Source organism: Cebus imitator, unplaced genomic scaffold (genome assembly GCF_001604975.1).
Source record: "Cebus imitator isolate Cc_AM_T3 unplaced genomic scaffold, Cebus_imitator-1.0 Scaffold255, whole genome shotgun sequence".
Taxonomy (NCBI): domain Eukaryota; kingdom Metazoa; phylum Chordata; class Mammalia; order Primates; family Cebidae; genus Cebus; species Cebus imitator.
In genome coordinates, this window is record NW_016107570.1 from 188701 (window position 1) to 211267 (window position 22567).

The following is a 22567-nucleotide window of genomic DNA, read 5'->3' on the forward strand; positions in this document are numbered from 1 at the left end:
TTTCTCCATAGAGTATGTTAACAAAAATCGTACACCAGTGTTGCCAATGGATAGCCTGGAAACGACAACTGTACTCTCACATGTCTAGTGAGGGAAATGTGAACCTCTGGGAAGGTCCAGGGACTTTGGGACAAAACCAGAGTTGGGTTTTCCTTCTGGAACCCAACAATACTACACCCTAGCTGTATGGTGTCAGGATAGGTGCCAACTCTAAAAGTTTCTGTGCCCCATTACAGAGGCAGCTCCTGGCAAGCATTATTAACTCAACCACTACATCTCACCAATTGAAACCCAAGCGCCCTCTCTAGGGCTGGAGTTTCCCATTCCAGTCCCAAGGTATCTACAACAGCCTCAGTTTCTCATTTAAATCCCACCCTGAGCTGCAGCAAAGGGTGAATAAGAGTGAGAAATGGATATGCAAAAGGAAGCAGGACACAAGAAAGTGACTGAAAAAAAAAACTATAAGGTTAGCCAGGGGGGGCTTTATTCATTTTTTTTAAAGTTAGTACTCCATTCTCTCTGCTAGTCAGATTCACAGAGATGATGTCTAAATTATTATTTTAATGAACTGCTTCATTCAGGCTGTATCACATCTTTTTCTTAAATGCAAAAAAAAATAAAAACAAAAAAAAAGAACGATTGATGTATTTGTGGTTTATCCACAACTCCACCTTTCTGTATCTTGTCCCTTGACAAAGGAGCAAATAAGGATAAAAGTATAAAAATAAGCAAAAGATGGGGAATATTTAAAAAGACAAAATGTGTGCACAAGCTACAGACTGGACGTTAAATTCCTAAATAAAAGAAATGTAATAGAACTCAACCACCTTACCTGAAAAATGGTGTGCATGATAACAGTCAAGGGCCGGTTACCAGACAACTCTGCTATTCTGAAAACGTGAAGACCCCATTTGTTCACATCTTCTAGTTCCTGGAGTAAAAAACAAGATACCAAAAAATTAGAAAGTGGAGTAAAATATGATTCCATGAACACAATCATTTAAAAATTACAGAGTTTAGGTGGCTGGGCGTGGTGGCTCTCACCTATAATCCCAGCACTTTGGGAAGCCAAGGCAAGCAGATCACCTGAGGTCAGGAGCTCGAAACCAGCCTGGCCAACATGGTGAAACCCCATCTCTACTAAAAATACAAAACAGGCATGGTGGTGTGCGTCTGTAGTCCCAGCAACTTGGGAGGCTGAGGCAGGAGAATTGCTTGAACCTGGGAAATGAAGGTTGCAGTGAGCCAAGATTGCACTACTGTACTCCAGCCCCAGCTACAAGGTGAGACTCTGTCTCAAAAAAATATTGAAGACTTTAGTATAAAGATTGTTAGATTTATTTAAAACAATTACTCATTTTACATGTTAACAAACACACCATATAAGCATAGGCAAACTTTAGGCACGTTTACTTATACGTACTGAAAACTGAATAGTATTGCTTAACCTTATGACTTTGACATTACAACATGTTTATGTACTTTAAATATCAATCACAAAGCATTTCTTCAATGGATAAAATCTATTCACAAAACCTTAACTATTCTCCTAAAACCCAGAAGACAGGACAGATTTCTAACTCGTTAAGGCCAAACAACAAAATGAAGATGCAGATAACTGACTCCCAATCCCCTAAAACGTACACACCAAACCACCTGTCTAAGGCACTTTACAAGGAGCTTTATAAAATGTCTTTGTATCTTCAAAAAAAAAACCCAAATTAATAAACTTTCCTATCCATTTAAAAGTGAAAATTTATGGAAGGGCATCATTTAATATTGATGATCATGATCTCTGAAATCATCATACCTTGGCAAGGACATCTTCTTGTTCAGTTTTAACTCCAAACCTTGGGATACTTGAATTAGTCAGACTAGAGCTGTGCATCAATTTCTTGACTCCACTGATCTGAGACATTGGTCTTTTCTTTTTCTCCTTTTCCTTCTGAGTTGGAGATGGAATTTCCACTTCATGTTGCTTATCTTGAGAAATTTAGGAAATGTTCTCTATTATTAATTCTATCTGTTTTTATATCATCACATGCATAACTGGAAGGGTTATAATTGATCATTATATATTCCAGGAAATGTTTCCAGCTACAAATTTTCCTTTTAGAGAGCTCAGTATTTACATTTGAATTGGACTTAATTTCATATCTTCCAACACAAAATTAAGCAAATAAGTCCACTACAAAATAATAACAAATGTATTCCATAGTTACCTCTTTGACACAATGTCCTAATAAACAATATTTCAAGACTTAGCATGACAGCAGACTCAGAGAATACACAACAGGTGGTTATTTCCACTGTTCATCAATTCCATTCCTATTTGAAATTGACTTAGTGAGCTGAAAATTACTCTCTGCCAACTAAGGACTCCAGTTTCAATATGTACTTCGAAATAGTAGAAACTGTATACACAAATGTCATAAAAACAGCAGTATATAAAACTAACAGCTAACTGAAATGGGTAACACTGTGAGAGTTGAAACAGCAGGTTTTGGATGACTTAGATTAATTCTGCTACTTTTAATTTCTGTATTATAGTAAGATAAGGGTTAAATCCCCAGGTTTTTTGGGGAGCATAGAGAATTGTAAATATCTGATAAGTAAATACGCACATAAGCTAATTGTGTACTATAGTAAAAGACATAGATGTCTTCGTACTTTCTTCCACTATTTCAAGGCAGTGATGAACAACAATAACTCATCCTTGTACACAGCACATATTCCAAAGTGTTTAAAAAATATGTTAATTAAATATAACAGCAATTTTGTTTTGAAAGTATATCCAGGATACATTCAATTACTGATCTTTATTTACTGCATTTTCTTTCTGTGGATGAGGTACAAGACTTGTCCCAGGACACCAAACTCAGCCATTATTAGCAAACTTTTATCTAGCATTTGTGTTTTATACACCCACCAGTTTACTAGGCTTGATGTACGCTAGATTGTCAATTCATCAAGGGCAGGAATCATTTCTAATTTATCATTCAACACCTATTGCCCAACAATGGCTGGCATTTAGTAAGAATTTGTTGAATATATGAATAGATCTCTCTATAAAATATATTTTATAGTTTGGTACTATGAAAACACTGGCAATATATAACCTTAACTCGATAATTCCTAAAGTCCTAAATAAAACTAAAAAAATGTACTTTGTGACGTGAAACGCTAAAACTTAGAGGTGTATAGTGTCAAATTTTTAATATGATGAATGAAAACAAATAGAACTTCTAACACTTGTTTGGTTTCCAAAATGAGTTGGCACCCCAATCCTCCTCCAAAAACAAGCAAACAACTGAAGAAAAAGTTTTTAATTGCATGTTGTTATTCTCACCTAAGAATGTGTTTGATATATACTCTGATACTTGATTTCCAGACCGACTCATTTCAGAGAGATGGGTGAGCTCCCGATTAAGCATCCTTTTAAACTGAAAAACAAAAAAGTAAAATGAAGTAATAAAAGAGGAAAGTTTAAGTGAAATGCATATGCATACTGTGAGATACAGGAAGATAAGTCCAAATAATTTTTAAATTGTACTGACAATTTAGATCAGTGCTTTCCAGCAGAACCTTCTTCAATGAGGGAAAAACACCATAATCTGTGCTGCCAATTACAGCCGCTACTAGCCACAGGTGGCTACTAAGCACTTGCAATGTGCCTAGAGCAAATAAGAAACCAGATCTTAGATTTTATATAATTTCAACTATTTTTAATTTAAATAATCACATGTGGTTCATGGCTACCATATTGACCAGCACAAATTTAGACACTCAAGGACTGAAGGGAAATTCAGGAGAAATAAGGAAAGAAAGGGAATCAAAAATTAAGATGTATTATTAGTTATTTAGAGAAGAGAGAAACTAATTTATAGCACATAAAAGTGTTGCCATACAATAAAACATGGAATACTTTCATCAATTAATTTATCATTAGCAGAAATGAATATATATACTGACCAAGAGATTAAAAATTAGTCTTTTACTCCAAAGCAAAAATAGATTTAAGTACTCTTCCAGACTATGGAGAGGTAAAATTTTTAAATAAATAGTGTATAATGCTTCCTTTTAAAAGTTGTTTTTCAAGTAAGAGTATAACATTTATTAGTTCTCAACATCCACAAAATTTACCAACAGTTTCCCAAGTCACTAAATAGGCAACAGGTCAATTTTTCAATACTCTACTTCACAATTTTTCTAGTGCCTATTTCATGCAAAGAAACACCGGAGTTAACCTACCAGCACCACATAGCATTACCAGTATCCAAAAATCTCAAAGATTTTATGCTTCCCCACCCATCAGCTGTTTCTTAGTATGTCTTTCCTTTGACTCTGAAAATAGCCCAACGAGGCCTTTTAATAAGTCTTTAATATTTGCCTTTATATTCAGAAACAATATATTTTTTCTATACATAGAGTGCTATTAGACACTTGACAAAGTCAGCATTTACTCTAATCATCAGATTAACCTTTAAAATTTGAAATTTCACCATAAACTCTCATTTAAGTGTGAAGGTGAGTGGTGAGTTTATATTTTAGTAATGTTTGAAATGTAATTCTTACTTAGTATTTAATTTATTTATTTAGAATTATTTTTAAAATCTTGCTTCTCTGCATACTTCATACCAAGATGGCCTAACTCTATACAGTTTGTTAAATAACTTCCAAAGTCAATCTTATAGACCATCTAGATTAGGTTTTAACCCAGCATTTAATTGTTATCAAAACAAACAAAAAAACTCAACATTCAACGGACTGCTGGAAGAGAGAAATGTGTATTAGCATTCCAGTGCAGTCAAAGACAAAGAACTGGCATTACCAGGGCAAATTCTGGCTGTTAAATTACTGGTCTAGAGAGCTTATGTCTCAAACTCAGGAACACTAAGTTCACTTTCTTTGCTCACATGTTGTTATAACTTTTTTCTAATTATAAAATGTACATGTGCTATGGAAAATTTAGAAAGCTTATCAAAAAGAGAAAATCATGTAAATCCCCACCGCTGGAAGACAGCCACAGATAATTTGTTAAATTTCCTTCTATGCCATTTTCTACACTTGTACGTGAATACGTGTTTTTAAAACTGGCATCAAGCAGTTTACAGAACATGAGTTACTGCTTGTGTTCACTCAGCATTGTATCTTATAACCTACTGAAAAAAATTAACTTTGGGCCTTCTAAGAATATATGTAGAGACATTTATAATAGTGTTCAAAAATTTTTCTGTCCCTCTTTACAAAGTTAAATTTTCTTGAATAAATTATAGGCTATCAAATAATGTAATGAGCTAATATAGAAAGTGTCTTCTATTTAGCCTGGCACACAATAGATGCTCAGTATTATTTCCTTCTCCCACCTCCCTTTCTGGCACTCAGTCCCTAACCTTTGGGCCTTTTATAGTAATAGCTAATTTTTATCTTTGCAGATCAGACAGATGAAGGATTTGACTATAGTTATGACCATAAAAATAGTTATCTAAATAGTTAGGTCCTCTTTCTCAAATCCCATAAAGACTTTGGACTAGCATTAGTTATGGGAAACCATAGCTGTGTCTCAAAACACAACTAAAATGTCATGCATACACAGGTTTAAAAAAAAATCTTAGGCAAAGCATATTCCAAAGCAAAGAGTCTGCTAAACATGTTAAACACATATTCAATGAAATATTTCTTTGACCTAAAATTGTTCATGTAATGAGCTAAAAGTTGCTCTTAAGAACTATCTGGTCATGACGAAGTCCTTTTTTATAAAAGATGGGGGAAGAGGCAAGGCTTTCACCACTGCTAGAATCTCAGCAGTTGATACAGGAATTGCTGCCCTCCTTGCACTTCTCTGAAGAAAGTGAAACAAGGCAAGCTTCTGGGAGTGATTGATAAAGTTAGGTGAAACCCAGTTATTACAGGTTCATCTTCTAACTTTTACACAACCTAATATAAGGATTATGTTGCCATATGCCCAAGCAGAAAATGTGGATGCTACCTGCAGATACGCTACATATATTATTGGATTTTTCTCTAAAAGAATATAAAGAACGAAGTATAATTTTCCTGGCCGTTTGTTTAAACAATTCACCAAAATAGCCAGTTAGTACACAGAACTGAAGAAAAAATGCCAGTGAAAGGAATCTAAATATTGTACAGACTAGATAAGTAATATACCGCATGTTCCATTTTTATCTTTGTGTCATATACATTATTCCCAGATTATTTTCCAGCTTTTGTTTAAAACACAAAAACATGGATTGACGAAATCCTCCATCACATGTCTACCTCTCTACCAAGGATTATAAGGGACTCAAGGAAGTCAACATTTCATTTCAACATAATTATAAAAGATAACATTAGAAGCAATCACCTCTCTTCCCTAGGGAGACAGTTTAAGGAATTTCCTAAAGATAATTTTCAGAGAGTACATTAAGTTATAACATAAGGGTATTTTCTAAAAGGAATTAACATTGTTTTTTCTTTTTTGCTATCCATATAAAACTTTCAGTCCAGCAAAGCTAAATTAAAAACCACAAAAATTACCATAAGTGCTTTCTTAACTGGTAGTTGATCTTACAAATTGGTTTTGCAGTGCATAGCTAGATGTGCTAAAAAAATGTGCTAGATCATTCAGCAAACATTTAAAAATGTAAGTGATATTTCTTTCATCTAAAAATAATTATATTTACTAAGATAACTATCTAAAATTACCAAAGGGGGAAGGACTGATTTAAAGCTAATATAGTGTATTCTTCTGGGAATCCCATCACATTTCTCAATTAATAGAGAAGGGACAAAATATAAAACTGCTTTTTGAAAAGAACTGACTGCAAAATGCAGAACCATTTAATTAAGCATTTAGTTTATTTTTTTAAAGTGACTTCTGAATATTTTCCATTGATGAATTTCTAATTGTTTTTGGCCTGAAGAGTCTGAAAACAATACACAGATTTAGGGTTGCAACTAAGAAAAGAGGGGAGGATTTCTAAGTGAATGCTTTTGAATCCTTTGTTCTCATTATACATCAGAATGTCTGTGTATAGCAGTTAAAGGCATAAAGGAAAGTGAAAATGCAATCGAATCTGAATATTGTATTTTGCTTTTCAGAACTGCAATTCTTCAATTTACATTCTGCATTTGAGACTGTTTAGGAAGCAAACTAAAATAATAAAATTAAAATGTTCTTAAATGTAATCTCCTATACTTCTACATCATGCCAGTGTGCTACTGGGTATATTATATATCCTCCCAATATATATTTAAAGAGGTGGTATGGGACCAAAAATTTAAAAAAATTGCTTATTTTTTTCCTGACAATATTCTGCTAAAAAATCATTTGAACATGCTGCACTGTGATGCACTACAAGTTTGGTATATCGGTATTCAAAGTTATTTAAACAAGTACTCCACTGACTGCATGAAAATAAATCCTTCAAAATACTTAAAACCAAATATATCTGTATTTGCCATTTTTACATATTTTTAAAGGTACAGTATTAAACATAAAGCTGTCCAGGAAAAATCTTCCTCAAAGAAAAAAGTACTAAAATTCTATATTTAGATTCTTGGCAGTATTGTTCATAATCATAATACAAATGGGAAGCCTTTCAAAAATACATCAATTGTGAGCTGGCTAAAAGCTAAGAGCTGAATTCTGGGGATTAGTGAGGACTTCTTATATTACTCTCTACACTTTTCTGTATTTCTGAAGGTTTTTACCCAAGAAATGGCTAACAAAATTCAATAATGAAAGTCTATATATTTTAAAAACATTTTAAAAAATCTGAATCATCCACAGATTTAAAGGGAGGTAAAGAATCATGACTACTTGGACAACTGATACTGAAATATGTTTTCTAATTTTTTTAGAATTCAAGTAATCAAAACAAAGGGGAAACTGTCCTTCAAAAAGAGAGAAACAAAGCCAATGACAAATACTCCAATCTGAAAATCCTCATAGTAACAAAAAATCAGTCTTTTAAAATGCGTTGTGATTGGCTCAAATATCCAAGTATAAACTTCAATCTATGAAGTGATGCTTCATTTAGGACTGAATAAGGTTTTTCTACCTCCTGCTTCTATTGTGGAGACAGGACGACAATGCTAATGTTATCACAGGGCATGCAAAAAGCCTGCTAAGCATGGACAATATCTAATTAAATTGTTTATTAATTCATTTCTTGAGATACATAAAACTAACAGTGTAATAAAAATTTTGTTCGGTTTTGCAAGTATAATAATCAAGTTTTTATTCTAATAAAATATCACTTAAATCATAAGTAATGTCAATATTTAATATCATCTAGAGCTTTATAGCTAAAGGTGCAAAAAACCTATTCCTCATCAGATTCAAGTAGTACAGATTTTTAGAAACAGCCACATATTAATTTTATAAACCTTATATGTAATATACCAACTGAAATCCATAAATCAGTATAAGTAATTTCACCCAATAATTTATTTGCAATGAATGTCTTTAACTACCATACATTTTCAAGCACAGTTCAAACATATACCATATGACAAACAGAAGAACTACTGCATATCTAACAAGCTATTTTAACATGCAAACTACAACTGATGAAAGTTATACAATCTTATCTTGACCACTATTAATGCATATTTCTTCCTAGTTCATGTGTAAGGAAAGAATACAAAACTACTTTGAAAGCTTAGACTCCACAGTCATTTGTTAAAACTATCATTTATGTAATCTGAGTAAGGAGTTTTCAAAAACTAAATAAATCTTACCTTTATGTAGCCCCAAGACACTGACAGTAAATAGTTTGCTTCAGGCATTTTTGATTGATTATATGTATGTATATATATATATATGTATATATACAGCAAGTTCTGAAATGTATTTAGCTTCGAAATCTTGATACCTTAACAACCTCCACCAGTCACGCAGCGTATGAGTTTTTAAAGATTTTTGGTAATTAAGTATACATAAGAAAGCCTCGCATTAAATCCCATCCAGTCGTCTTCCCATCGAATACATGCCATTTGTAAGACTCCAGAATGGCACAAAATTTAACCACTATTCTGAATAAAGAAAATCCATGTGATAAAGGAAAATCTAAAGATCTAAGGGTCTGCATTTTTCTCTCCCGAGCTCCAGGACTTAATGAATAATGTATGTCAAGATGCTTAGTTGCAAGAAAGACTAGATCTGTTAAAAGCTACCAAATAAGGAACTGCAGGGAAGCCGGGAAGAATGACAAGAAACCCCTCCCATAAAAACCCAACTCTGCACCAATCGCATTTCAGCTCTCAGCTTATAAGGGGAGGGGGCGTGGCCTCAGTGCAGGCTGCTTTGGGATTGGTTGGCAAGGGCCAGCCTCTGGGGAGGAGGCTTTCTTCTTACCCCACAAACGCCATTGAATAATGATATCCCTGCAGCTCTGAGGCCACCATGAGAAAAGATGAATGGGGCTTCCCTCTTGCAGTGATGAATAACGACCATATAAAACTCCTCAAAATTCGTAGTTCATTCTTAAAGAATTGCCCATCCTTTTGGAGGGCATTTTCTATGAATTTTAATATCCTCTGGCTTCTCTTCCTTCCAAATAAGAACTGCTCTGAAAATGGCAATCGAGCATTTTAATTGCCTTTCCCTCTGAAATCCAAAACAAGTGGCTCCCTGGTGATGTGGAAATAACCATAGTTCTCCCCTCATCCAACATAAAAGCATAGGGATTAAACAGTACGACTGATGTCCAGAATTCATAGATGGCAATGACACATTCCCTCACCTGTGTGGCAGGGCTGCTCTCAGCACCTTTTGTTTCTATTGTTATGTGTGACTGAGCTCTAAAACCTTCAAAATCTCGGGGTAGGGACCACTTATAATTCTGGGCAGGGTGGGGTGGGGAATCTGAAAGCTAGGGCACTGTGTATGCATAAGGAATGTGGTGTTTGTATACAGAACTCAGGATCTGTATTTTGATCAGAAGAAAACATTTTATTTATTTTTGAGATGGAGTCACACTTTGTTGCCCAGGCTGGAGTGCAGTGGCACAATCTTGGCTCACTGCAACCTCTGCCTCCCGAGTTCAAGTAATTCTCCTGCCTCAGCCTTGAGTAGCTGGGATTACAGGCACCTACCACCATTACCAGCTAATTGTTGTGTTTTTAGTAGAAATGGGGTTTCACCATGTTGGCCAGGCTGGTCTCCAACTCCTGATCTCAGGTGATCTGCCTGCCTTGGCCTCCCAAAGTGCTGGAATTACAAGCATGAGCCGCTGCGCCTGGCCAGAAGAGAACATTTTAATAACTGTACATGAAGTTAAGAAAGGAATGATTGGCCCTTAGGAATCCAGAACTGAGTTCAAGAGTAATCAGACATTTTATGAAGAGTTAGTTAAATGAGAAATCAAAGTTCTTCTGAGAAAAACAGCATTTTCTATTTGGTTTGGTGTAGTATTACCCTGTAACTTTAATACTAAAGAGGTCTTGTGAGTGAGAAATGAGGAAAAATTAGGTTTTAGTCTATTTTAGCATACAATTCTGTGCATTCTACCTTCTCTCCATCTCAAAGTCTGTGCTTACTACTCTGCTTCAACTGGCTGGTGTGGTTACTCTGCAGTCTTCCTGCCATTTATCTATTTCCACATGAGGTATGTCTGTCATAGAGAGCATGCTCTCTGATGAGCACTCCTGTAACACTTTGTCTCTCTGAGTTTCTACTGCCCCTTTGCTGCTACAGTCCTCTGCTTGTGTTCACATCTGTTGTGTTCATCTCCATCACTCTTACTCCTCTATAAAAGGAAGAAATTAAAACTCCAACACTCTACTAAAACTACCCCCCGAGGAATACCAACGTCCTCCTTCTCCCTGGTCTCCCTACTTCTCAGAAGTGTTCCACGTGTTCTATCATTCCTACTCCTCTCCCTCAACTCCCAAGATCCTGAACTTCTTTAGTTTTCTTTTCACTTCTCTGACTTTTGCCTTCTTCCATGAATCCCCCAACTTGAGATCTCCACAGAGACTCTGTCCCAGGCCCACACTCTACGATGATCATTTCTAACTTGAACTTTATTGCCCTATTTCCAAATATAAGACTCTCCTCTTGAATGCCCTGCTAGTCACGACAAACTTTTTCAAAATTGTGAGACATTTTTCTATTTAAAGTAGTTCTTAGCATAATTACTTCCATTTCAGTCAGTGAGCCCATATTTCTTCCAGTATTTCAGATGGAATCTGTGACTCTTTCTTACCATTCAACAGGTGTTTCATGTGAGTCAGACACTGTCAGGTGTTTAATATAAACCTTCTAGCTGAATCCTTGAGTAACCCAGCATGTTCCCCTATATGGCATCACCTCCATTCATTCAACTTTGTTAGCAGGCCATATCTTTTATCCAAGGCTGTCTTTTGGTGTGTTCATTACCATTACCCCTCCCATCATCTCAATCCAAATACTTAAAAGACTGAGAAAAATAGAAAGTAACTTTAGTATCACCTCCTCTAACTCCTCATTTCAACATAAAGTGAGACCTAGAGAGAAAAAATGATTTTCCCAGGTTCACTCCGGTACTAAGAACAAGAATTGCAAGTTTAAATCTTCTGTGCACAACCACTGACAATCTTTTTAGTGTGTCAGCTTCCTCATCTGTAAAATCGATTACTGTGGCAGCTAGTCTCCAAAGATACTCTTAATGAGCCACACTGTCCTACACTGAATCTGGGTTGGCTTGTGCAACCAACAACTGATGCTGCATGACTGCTGAGGCTAAGCCATTAGAAATCTTGCAGCTCCCATCCTGCTGTCTTTGAATGTGCTATTGGGATCCCTAAGCCACTTGGTTAAAAAAAAGAAAGTCTGACTACTATGAGAGGCTATGCTGTAAGAAGTCTAAGTTAACTTCATAGACAGTGAAGAGAAAGAGTTTGGGAGAGTGCTTGCATAAGAAAGAGCACACACGCCCAGCCAGTCTTCAGCCATGCCAGCCACCCCAGCCCAGAGCCAGACCTGAGAGGGAAGAAGCCATCTTAGCCATCCACCCAGTTCAGCTTTCGGATAGCTACCACTGGGCTGCAACCACATGAGGAATGGCAAGCAAGAATGTCTAGTCAAGACCAGTTAACCCACAAAACCATGAAAACTAATAAAAATAAATTCACATTTCAAAGCATCAGGTTTGAAGTGATATATTACATAGAAATAAAACAGAACTGATATAATGAGGATTAAATAAGACAATATATGCCAAGCACTTAAAACAGCCAATGGTACATAGTAAAAGATAAACAGGTATCAGATGGTAAAGATGACAGGGACAATGATGATTATGATTATAATTCTATTATGCCAACATTTTTTTAAATTTCCTGGTTTAATCACTTGTTTTTTTAAATATATATATATATATATTATATTTCCTTTCAACTGCATCACAGCACTCCACATCTCAGGGCCAAAATACTATAAAATTTCTTCTTAGCTCATCTTCTTACTCCTGGCTTTTCCCCTTCTAGTCTCATACTGAGCTCTACTGCCAGATCAATTTTCCTCAAATCCAGCTGCAGCCCGTTACTTCAAAGCTAGGAATGCCCGCTTCATCACACCCACATTCCTCTGTAAATTTCGGACTGTCATATCTGACTCTAATCCCCAACGCCAAATCTATTTTCAGCTGCACTATTACACTTGCTCTGTTCCTGAAAGACCAGTTTTCCTCCATCTTTACCATACAGTTGACAATCCCCATCTCTATCTTACTAAATTCTCGGCCTAAAATATCCTTCTACTCTGCCAACCTCAAACTGGTTTTCTAAGTCAGATTGAAATCATTCAAAGTACATCTTAGGACCAATTATTCCAGTCTGTTTCCGAATTCTAACTATTCTACATCTGCCCCTTCATTCAATATTTATTAAGCTCTTACTCTATGCCAGGCACTGCCTTGGATGCTGAGGACATAGAGTAAACAAAACAAAGCTTCCTCGCCTGCAACTTATATTCCACAACTAAGTTAATAAATACATAATACGTCATGGGGTGATAAGTACAGTGGAGAGAAAGGATAAGGATTATGGATAGAAGTTCCTAAAAGATGATCATGGAAAGCCTCTTTGATGAGATGACGTAAACCAGGAGACCTGAAGAAAGGGAACAAGCCATGTGGATGGGGGATGGGAGGTAGGGTAGAGAAGGGAAAATCAAGTGAGGAGTGGTCAAGAACAAAGGCCCCAAGGCAAGAGCGTGCTTGGTGTGGCTCCCGGAAGAACAGGTGGGAGTGTCATATCACTTGCCATTTGTCATTTAAATGCAAATTATACTCTGCAGTCAGGCTCACTGCCTTCCCATGCTTTTTTAAGAAAAAAATGCATCCATCAGTCGATTTTATTCTTTGACAAACTTAAAACTCAGTTACTTTTTACTTTTTAAAACAAGTATTTATCCTGAGATGAAATTCCTAAATACACTTCCTACATAATACTGTACTGAATACATATAGGCTAAATACTCCCTACATAGATTTTTTTTTTAATCAGTATGATGGCTTATCAGTAAAAGAAATAAGAGTAATTTCTATCAAATACTACAAAATATAAATATTTGTACACAACTACCTTTTAAAATAGTCAAAAATTTAGATCTTACTATCAGCTATCACTGATTAGCTGTGTGACCTTGAGCAAGTTATTTAAATTTCCCATGCTTCAGTTTACTCATATGGAAAATGAGAATAATAATAGTTTCCACCTAACAGGGCTGTTGTGAGGATTAAATTAGTGCATATACATAAGGCGCTTAGATCAGTGAGTGCTATCTAAGGGTTTGCTATGATTTCTCTTATGTAAAGAATTACCACAAAAGTAACAGTAGCAATGAAAATGAATACAGGGGTGTTATGTTAGAAGAATGATTTTTTTTTTTTTTTTTGCCTGAAATGTTGAATGACTCTTTGAAAGGTATCAAATGTAACAAAGTGCAATCTTCCCACAATATATGCTATTACTACATTACTAGAAAATGTGGTGTGGATCAAAACCAAGTTAAAATATTTAATATTTATAGGCAAAAATTAGTTGGACTCTAGGCTCAGAGAATTATAAGTGCATTTTGTTTTTCACCTACATGAATAGGTGCTGGGACTTTTTGGAAGTTGTGTGGGACACACAGCAAGCCTCCCTGGTGAAAGACTGTCCCATGTATCCCAGGACATCTAGCCTCCCTGGCCTCTGCCCACCAAGCACCAGGAGTACTCCCCAATCACTGTCTCCTGAAACTTCCTGAATGTTCCCTAGTGTTAAAAATCACTGTTCTAATTTTTTCAACTGTCTTCAACTTTGCCTCCTTCTCCAGGGTGGACGATCTTTGAAGCCAGAAAGATATCTTATTATGTCCCTGAGTTTCTCAAGGTAAGTGTACTATAGCCACAAAAGGATTATTGGCTGATACAGAGGCAAAACATCAGTATTTTTATACTGACTGTAGGTGACAGGAAAAGACAAGGGTTTTCACCCTCAGCAAAATCATCAAAAACATTTAAAACAAATTACATATAGTAGAATAATACTCCTTGTCTTAAAAAAATTATGCAAAAGCACACATAGTTTCCCTTCTCTCTAACATCCACGGCGCCTTTTCCCTCTTTTCCCTGCTGAATGTGAGTGATGGTACAATCATTCTACAGACTTCTATCTGGCAACTATTATGTGCCAGGCACTCTGATAGGTGGTAGATGTGAAAGGATTCAACTGTAAGTCCCTAATTTGCTGCAATAAGGGAGATTATTTAATCATATCAAGTAAAAAGTACCCAGGGGAGTTTCCGTGTTTCTAGGGAATATGAAATCTTTTTGAAAAAACTGAGACAAATGAAAATTCATGTCGTTTTTCCTAGACTCCATTTCTAGGAGACTAGAATCTCCTTCCTATTGCCACAGTAGCTGCTATCTGCAGAGAGAATCTAGATGATTTAAAAGAGAAATTTGAATAGAGCCAGAGAGATACAATTCTTATAGTCAGACTTGGCTTCTGCCAAATTTAAATGAAGAATTATAATAAGTTACAACATTTATTAGGTACCTACTATGCACAAAGAACTTTATATACCTTATTTCTAATCTTGGCAACATCCCAATAAGATAAATATTATCCCTATTTTAACATGAAAAGATGAACCTTCTTAAATATTGAATAACTTGCACACAGGTGATAGGATTGAAATGCAAACCCAGTCCTTGTTCTTAATGGTATATGATAGCTCATCATATAATTAGGCTGATGCAAACTCTATGTTAAACAGTGTGAATCTAGAAGTGAATTTGTTTATCCTTGATCTTTTTGCTGACTTTACGGTGCCTTGAATTAACGAATCGTGGTTACTATCACCGTGGTCAAATGTCTTGACAGGATGGATTCTACCAACTAGCTGAGTGAGGAAGCAGGTTCCCACAGGTAGACAGCCCTACCATAGAGTGAGACACGCTTATGTTTGGGAATGCTATGTGTACAAGATACAGTTGCCCACAATGCAGATGTAATGATGACGACACATTCAGACAAGGAACTGAGGTCCAGAAAAGTTCTGACAGCACAGCTTGAAGGGCAGCGTTACAGCTAGTGCTCAGGTTTCTTATCTGTAACCCACTGCTCTCAAACACCCAAATGATTTTATATACATATATGTGAGTTGTGTTTGTTGAAATAGAAAAAATAGTTTCCTGGCCTGGTGCAGTGGCTCATGCCTGTAATCCCAACATTTTGGGAGGCCAAAGCGGGAGGATCATCTGAGGCCAAGAGGTTGAGACCAGCCTGGGCAACACAGAGAAACCACTGTCTCTGCAAAAAATTTGAGAATTAGCCAGGCGTGTGGCACTTGCTTATAGTTCCAGATACTACTGAAGTGTGAGGTGGGAGGTCGGAGGTGCTGTGGTGGGAGGATGACTTGAGGCCAGCAGTTTAAGGCTACAGTGAGCTACGACTGTACCACTGCACTCCCGCCTGAGTAACAGAGCAAGACCTTGTCTCAAAAAAGAAAAAAAAAATTCCTATAATGTTCAGTTAGTTTTCTTTTTCAGCCTTTTCCTAGTACTACCCCTCAGAATTTCTAGAGGCCATTTCTCTGCTATTCCTTGTTTTCTCAGTCCTTACCAGATACCCAAGCAATTAACAATCTTTTTGAACTATTTCAGGATATTTGAAATTCTGCTGATAGAGTTGAAATGTTGACACATTAACATATGCTGACATTATTGACTTTGTAACAGAGGTCCAGAAAGAAAAGACGCATTTTTAAATAGAGAAAAAGAAAACTCAATTAGGGGAAACTAAGGCTCAGAGAGGTCAAGTGTCTTGCTCAAGGTCACAAAGCCAGTAGTAACAGAGCCAGGATTTGAACCTAAGCAATTTGGTTTCAGAGTACTCTAAATTGCCATAAAACTATTTCAGGCATTGTTTTATATTTAGCCTAGAGTTTACATAATAGGTCTGTTAATATAATCAATTCTAAGCTGTACATTATATTATTGTGTTTAAAATATTTAAGAAATATTGTTTAAAATAAGTATATTAGTTCTTAGACTTCTCCAACATAAGGAATTTTCGGGGCAATGGCACTGTTTTCTGTAGGACTTACACCAATGGAAAATATTTTATCCTACAATCAATCTACATTTATTTTACACCTTTTTCTCCTTAGAATTAAAAGTTGTTATTAAACAAGAAGCAAATCTATACAAAGGGGTCTCTCATACGTCCAATATTTTTCAGCTTGAACAAATGCAAATCCGATTTTTAAATATCCCTTGAAGAATTCTGAGGCAAAGTTAAACTTCAAATACTAAACAGAATAGCTACAGAAAACTAGTGTTTCTCAGTCTCCCTTTGCTTTCAAATGCCTTAAAAATATTTTAGAGGCAAACAATAATCTAGAATTGATTTATAACCAACATTTTATATAACAGAATGTTACATCTATTTTCATATTTTAAAAACTAGACTTTCTTTGATTAATGCTAGTATTCTGAAAATATCCTTAGTGCAAGTAAATCCACTAAATCGGTTTGTATTTACTGCCCTCTAGTGATAATGGATCTGCATTTGATTTAAGAAACAACTGTTCCTGAAGAGCCATCACCTTTCAGTAAATGAAAACATCTAAGTGTTATGGAGATTTGAAATTAAGAGGAACTCCAGGTTGATTTTTTAAAAACCAAACAATCATCTGAAGAAGCTAGGAATCATTCTCTAAATAATCTGATTTTACATTTTTTACAAAAAAGTCTTATTTAAAATAGGAAACACCTGCAACATTTATGAAGAAAGGAAATCATTTTTGCTGAGAGGTTCCTTGAAGCTGAAATAACATGGGACTGATAGGATGGCTGTATTTATATTTCTCTTCTACCTGGGCTAACTCTCTTATTAAATGTTAGCATAGTAGTCTATAAATGTTGATACAGCTTGAATTCATATACGGTAGAGACAGAGTTTTGTATGTTTATAACTAACTATTTAGTCAATTTAGCTAAAACCAGCAGCAGCAAATCTACCACAGACTTTTGTTTCACTGAAGAATAGTCATGGCAATAAATGGGCGCACAAATTTCACATAAATGAAGCTTCCACAAAAATAATCTTGTATGAAAAAGTATCTTCTCCTTATAGAGAAAATTAGCATCTCCAATTCACTCAAGCTGGCCTAAGTGAATACCATAGTCACCATAAAATAGCTACTAATGTCCCCTCTGTACTTCGTGGTATGCTTTGTGAAAACAATGTAAACAAAGAGAATATCTGTCTTCTAAAGTAGTAATAACTAGTTCAAATAGGCATGCTTCTAGAAATACATATTTAAACATTTTTTTTTTTTTTTTTTGGGACGGAGCTTTGCTCTTGTTACCCAGGCTGGAGTGCAATGGCGCGATCTTGGTTCACCACAACCTCCGCCTCCTGGGTTCAGGCAATTCTTCTGCCTCAGCCTCCTGAGTAGCTGGGATTACAGGCACACGCCACCATGCCCAGCTAATTTTTTGTATTTTTAGTAGAGACGGGGTTTCACCGTGTTGACCAGGATGGTCTCGATCTCTTGACCTCGTGATCCACCCACCTCGGCCTCCCAAAGTGCTGAGATTACAGGCTTGAGCCACCACGCCCGGCCTATTTAAACTTTTACACACATCACTTTAATATGTGGATCTTAGAATAATTTTAAGTAATAAAATTTCAGCTATAATTCAGAAGAGAAATGGTAATCCTTTCAACAAATAATACTTGAACAATTGGGCATCCACTTACAAAACAAGAAACCTTTATCCTGCACCACACTAACACCTGCTTGAAATGAATCATAGAACTAAATGTAAAATCTAAAACTAAATGTAAAATCTAAAACTAAACTTCTAGAAGAAAACACAGTAGAAAATATTTGTGATCTTGTGTTAGACAAAGATTTCTTAAACCACAAAAGCATGAAGCATAAAAGAAAATGATAAATTGGACTTTATCAAATTTCTCTTTGAAAGAAACTGTTAAGAAAACAGAACAACAACCCACAGACTGGGAAGGGAATATGTACAAAATACATATCCGATAAAGGACTTGCATCCAGAATATATTTTTTAAAAATTCTTACAACACAATAAGAGAAACCAGTGAAAAGATGGTCAAAAGGTTTGAACAAACACTTCAAAAGAATCAAAAAGATCAACAAGCATGTGAAAAGATGCATGACTGTCATTAGACATTAGGAAAACAAAAAGCAAAACCACAATGAGATGTCACACTACATACTTACTAGAATGGATAAAATGAAAATGCAAACAATGCAAAATGCTGGCCTGGAGACTGAGCAAATAAATTCTCATACATTGCTAGTGAGAAAGAAAAATGGTATAGAAACTTTGGAAAACAGTTTGACAGTTTCTTACAGAGTTAAAGAATAGATTGACCATATGACCCAGCAATCCCACTCCTAAGTATCTAACCATGAGAAATGAAAACATATGTCCATATAAAGAACTATATGCAAATGTTTATAGCAACTCTATTTATAATAGCAGACACCTGGAAACAGTTCAGATATCAGTCAACTGGTGAATGGGTAAACAAATTGTGGTACATCCATAAAATAACATATTGGAAAAAAATAAAATACTAAAAAGCAATAAAATAAATTACTAGTAGATAAAATAACACAGATGAATCCTAAAAGTATTATGATAAGTGAAAGAAGCCATTCACAAAAGGCTGTATCTTTAATGCATTATTCATTCTGGCAAGGCAAAACTATAGGGACAATCAGTACTGGGAGTGGGGTTCAGAGCATGACTATAAAAAGCAAGAGAAAACTTTTTGGGTGGTGGAAATATCCTATATTATATATTACATATACATCTAGATTATGGTGGTGGTTATCCAATTGCATATATTTGTGAAAATGCATTCAACGATACCTCTAAAAAGTGAATCTTATGTAAATTATACCTCAAAAATCTAACTTTGAATAATGTTAGCTGATGTTATCAAATTATGTCAATTCCAGATTTGCTTAACTTTACCCAAAGATAAATGCAAAACAAAAATCTCAGGTGTAGCTATGTATGGTACATTTTTACCCTTTCAAAGAGCTCCACCATTATTTCCCAGAAAATAGGATACATTTATCCAACGTTTATATAATACAATATTCAGTAAATTCCTAGTTGTGAAAAGTCTTTAGGTTTGCCGGGCGCAGTGGCTCACGTCTGTAATCCTAGCACTTTGGGAAGCTTAGGCTGGTAGATTGTCTGAGCTCAGCGGTTCAAGATCAGCCTGGGCAACATGGCAAAACCCCATCTCTACTAAAAATACAAAAAATTAGCTGGGCATGGTGTAGCATGTGTGTAATCCCAGCTACTCGGGCGGCTGAGGCAGGAGTATTGCTTGAGCCTGGGAGGCGGAAGTTGCAGTGAGCCAAGATCGTGCCACTGATTTACAAGATAGTATAAATAAAAAATAGGCTATCATAGAGTGCTAGGTAGCCAAGATCCAACCAGGGCGACAGAGAGGGCCTCTGTCTCCAAAAATGATAAGAAAGGACTTTAGGTGATAAAATGATAAAGTATTCTTTTAAGTATTATTATTTTAATTCTTTGTAATACAAAGTTCTGTAAAGTATTTTAAAAAGTCCTTTTTTGTCTTATTTTTATTTTTATAAATTTAAGGGGATAGGTGTAGTTTGTTACCTGGACCTAATTTTTAAATAAATCAAACTCAATTTTCTTCTTTATGGTAGTATTGGGAGCCTGTCAGTCATCATCAAATAACCAACAAATATCTTTCGTGTGCTCATTCTACGCTTTAAGTACCATGTCAGCTGGCAGAGATGAAAAAATCCAACCAAGTAGGTATAGCTGTTTGCACAAAACTGAATAGTGTCAATTGCTGTGTTCTTTTTGAGTCCTTTTGCCACTGTTTCATAGGTTTTTTTTTTTTTTTTTTCCTGAGCCCTTGATTGTCAGCCTGTTTTTTTTTTTATACTCCATAGGAATCTGCCATCTTATGGTCAGTATTGTGCCCTTTACCCCAATTCTAATATGATAGGTTTTTGTCTAAGGCAGCATTTCCCAGAATGTGTTGTAAAGAAGAGCAGCCTCATGTGATAATTCTCAAAAACTCCAACTGTCAAATAAATTGTTGATACGGTGCTGACCCTTTTGGAGCCTGTGGATGTTAGCATATTCAAGGCTCTGCCAGGACCTGTAATACATATTGTTTTATTCTGTTTAACATAGAATTTCCCAGACCTACCTTACTACTGAACTCTTGATATTTATTAACAAACAAATACAAACAAAAATACTAGGGTTCCCAATAAAATTCTGTAGAAAACAAAGGGCTTTAAACATCAGAGTTTTTTAGAATGGTTATTTACTCACAGACTCAACAAATACTTATTGAATAGTATATGCCAGCATAGGGGATACAGTAATGAACAAAACAGACAAGTTCCCTGTTCATGTAAACCTTGAACTTCTGGGACAAAAAAACAATAAACAAGCAAAAAAAAAAAAAAAAAAAAAAAAAAGACAAACACTCTCAATGAAGGAAAAGAGGGTAACATACGTTTATGGGGGACTATAGAATTAAATCATAAGGAAAAACTGCACTGAGAAGGGTATTTGAGAAGAGAGACTCGAACGCCTAGAATGAGCCAACCAGATTTGGGCACAGCACTCTCAGCAAAGGCTGAGGAACACAGCCAGCTTGAGGGAGGACAGGTATACAGAATGAGAATAGAGGCAGGTGAAGGCAACATTATGTGGGTCTTGGTAAGCCTTCCAGAGGGTGTGAAGATAGCATTGGAATGGAAGGTTCTGAGCAGGGAATGATAGGATGTGATTTTTTAAAGTTGTCTCTGTAGAGGATAGTTTGCAAAGATGCCTGAGAAACAACTGACAAGATTTAAAGAACTGGACAACAGAAGTGAAGAAATGAAAAGAATCAACTCCCAGACTTCTGGGATAATCAATGCCTTGGATGGACATTGGTGCCATTTGCTAAGACGGAGAAGACTGGGGGACATACAGACCTAAAGGAGGGTATGTAAGGAGAAAGAAGAGTCCTATCAGGCAAGAGCAGAACATATAAACATATGAAGTTTTGTATTTTTTACTCTTCAAAGGCATTTTACCTCCTGTCCCCCAAGTTCTTCACAGAGTTCAGGATAAAAAAAGCTGTGAGAGAGTTTAGTTTTGCCTAAGTAGTAATTTTCAAAAACTTGAAAATCATTATATTAGAATAGACTACATCCATCAAATTCTTTTAAAATGTTTTTAGAATAGTCCAATAGATTGGAATGTGAAAGCCTAAGAAACTTCCTCATTCAAGGCCACATAATAGAACCAAATTTAGAATCCAGTGTTCACAGTTGGCAATATTTTTACTAAAGTACTGTTTTACTAAAACGTTTTAGAAATGAAGACTTTACTGAAGGCAATAATAAGTGCAATTAAAAGTGGTATGAAAATGAAACTTTTTCATTTGCAACAGGTTAGTAGTGTACAAGAATTACGAGATGTAAAAGAGTGTAGAGCATAGGTTTCTCTAGTTGGCTTCATGTAAGTATGAATCTTGGCCCTGCCTCTCTTACTAGCAATGAAATATGCAGCATGTTACTTAAGGTAACTGGGTTGTATGGAGAGAATAAGAGTTAAGGTAGGGGATCCAGCAGTTCCATGTGTCAAGAGCTAATAAATTATATTATGACCAGAAACACTGAAACTTATTAAAGGAAAGCAATCTGATTAAAACCGTTGCATTAAAATTCCTACAGTATCTTCCTAACAGCTTATGCAACCAACGGTTTGTCTGAACTGTCAGAATCACGGATACAAGCTCAGAATGCTTTTGGAGATTTCAAACTGGCATAATTTCCTTAGAATGCAGTGAACTGACAAATGTACAGAGATGCAGACAGGGGTACTACAACTCTTCATGAATAACTGTCTGCCCCTCCTAAATTTCTTCCATGTTGTGTAAGTCTATTACACTATGGGTGAATATAGTTTTAATACACTGAGTTAATATCATTCTTCCAAAGAAGCTCTTTATAAATTCCTTAAACTTAATTTGACTC

General features: G+C 35.7%; 1 protein-coding gene across 10 annotated transcripts in view; it reads right to left on the reverse strand.

The window, feature by feature from the left end:
* The window catches only part of PDE4D (phosphodiesterase 4D), a 1550946-nt gene that overhangs the window by 17817 nt on the left and 1510562 nt on the right, over positions 1-22567 (reverse strand). For 9 of the 10 annotated variants that reach the window (XM_017499191.2, XM_037728085.1, XM_017499194.2 and 6 more), the window contains 3 exons: positions 3350-3443; positions 1811-1983; positions 833-931 (listed from right to left, as the gene is read on the reverse strand). In XM_017499191.2, coding sequence (XP_017354680.1) covers positions 833-931; positions 1811-1983; positions 3350-3443 — 366 coding nt within the window. Of the gene's footprint in view, positions 1-832; positions 932-1810; positions 1984-3349; positions 3444-8745; positions 9946-22567 lie in introns of those variants that run through there. The other variant, XM_017499201.2, reaches the window with a different exon arrangement.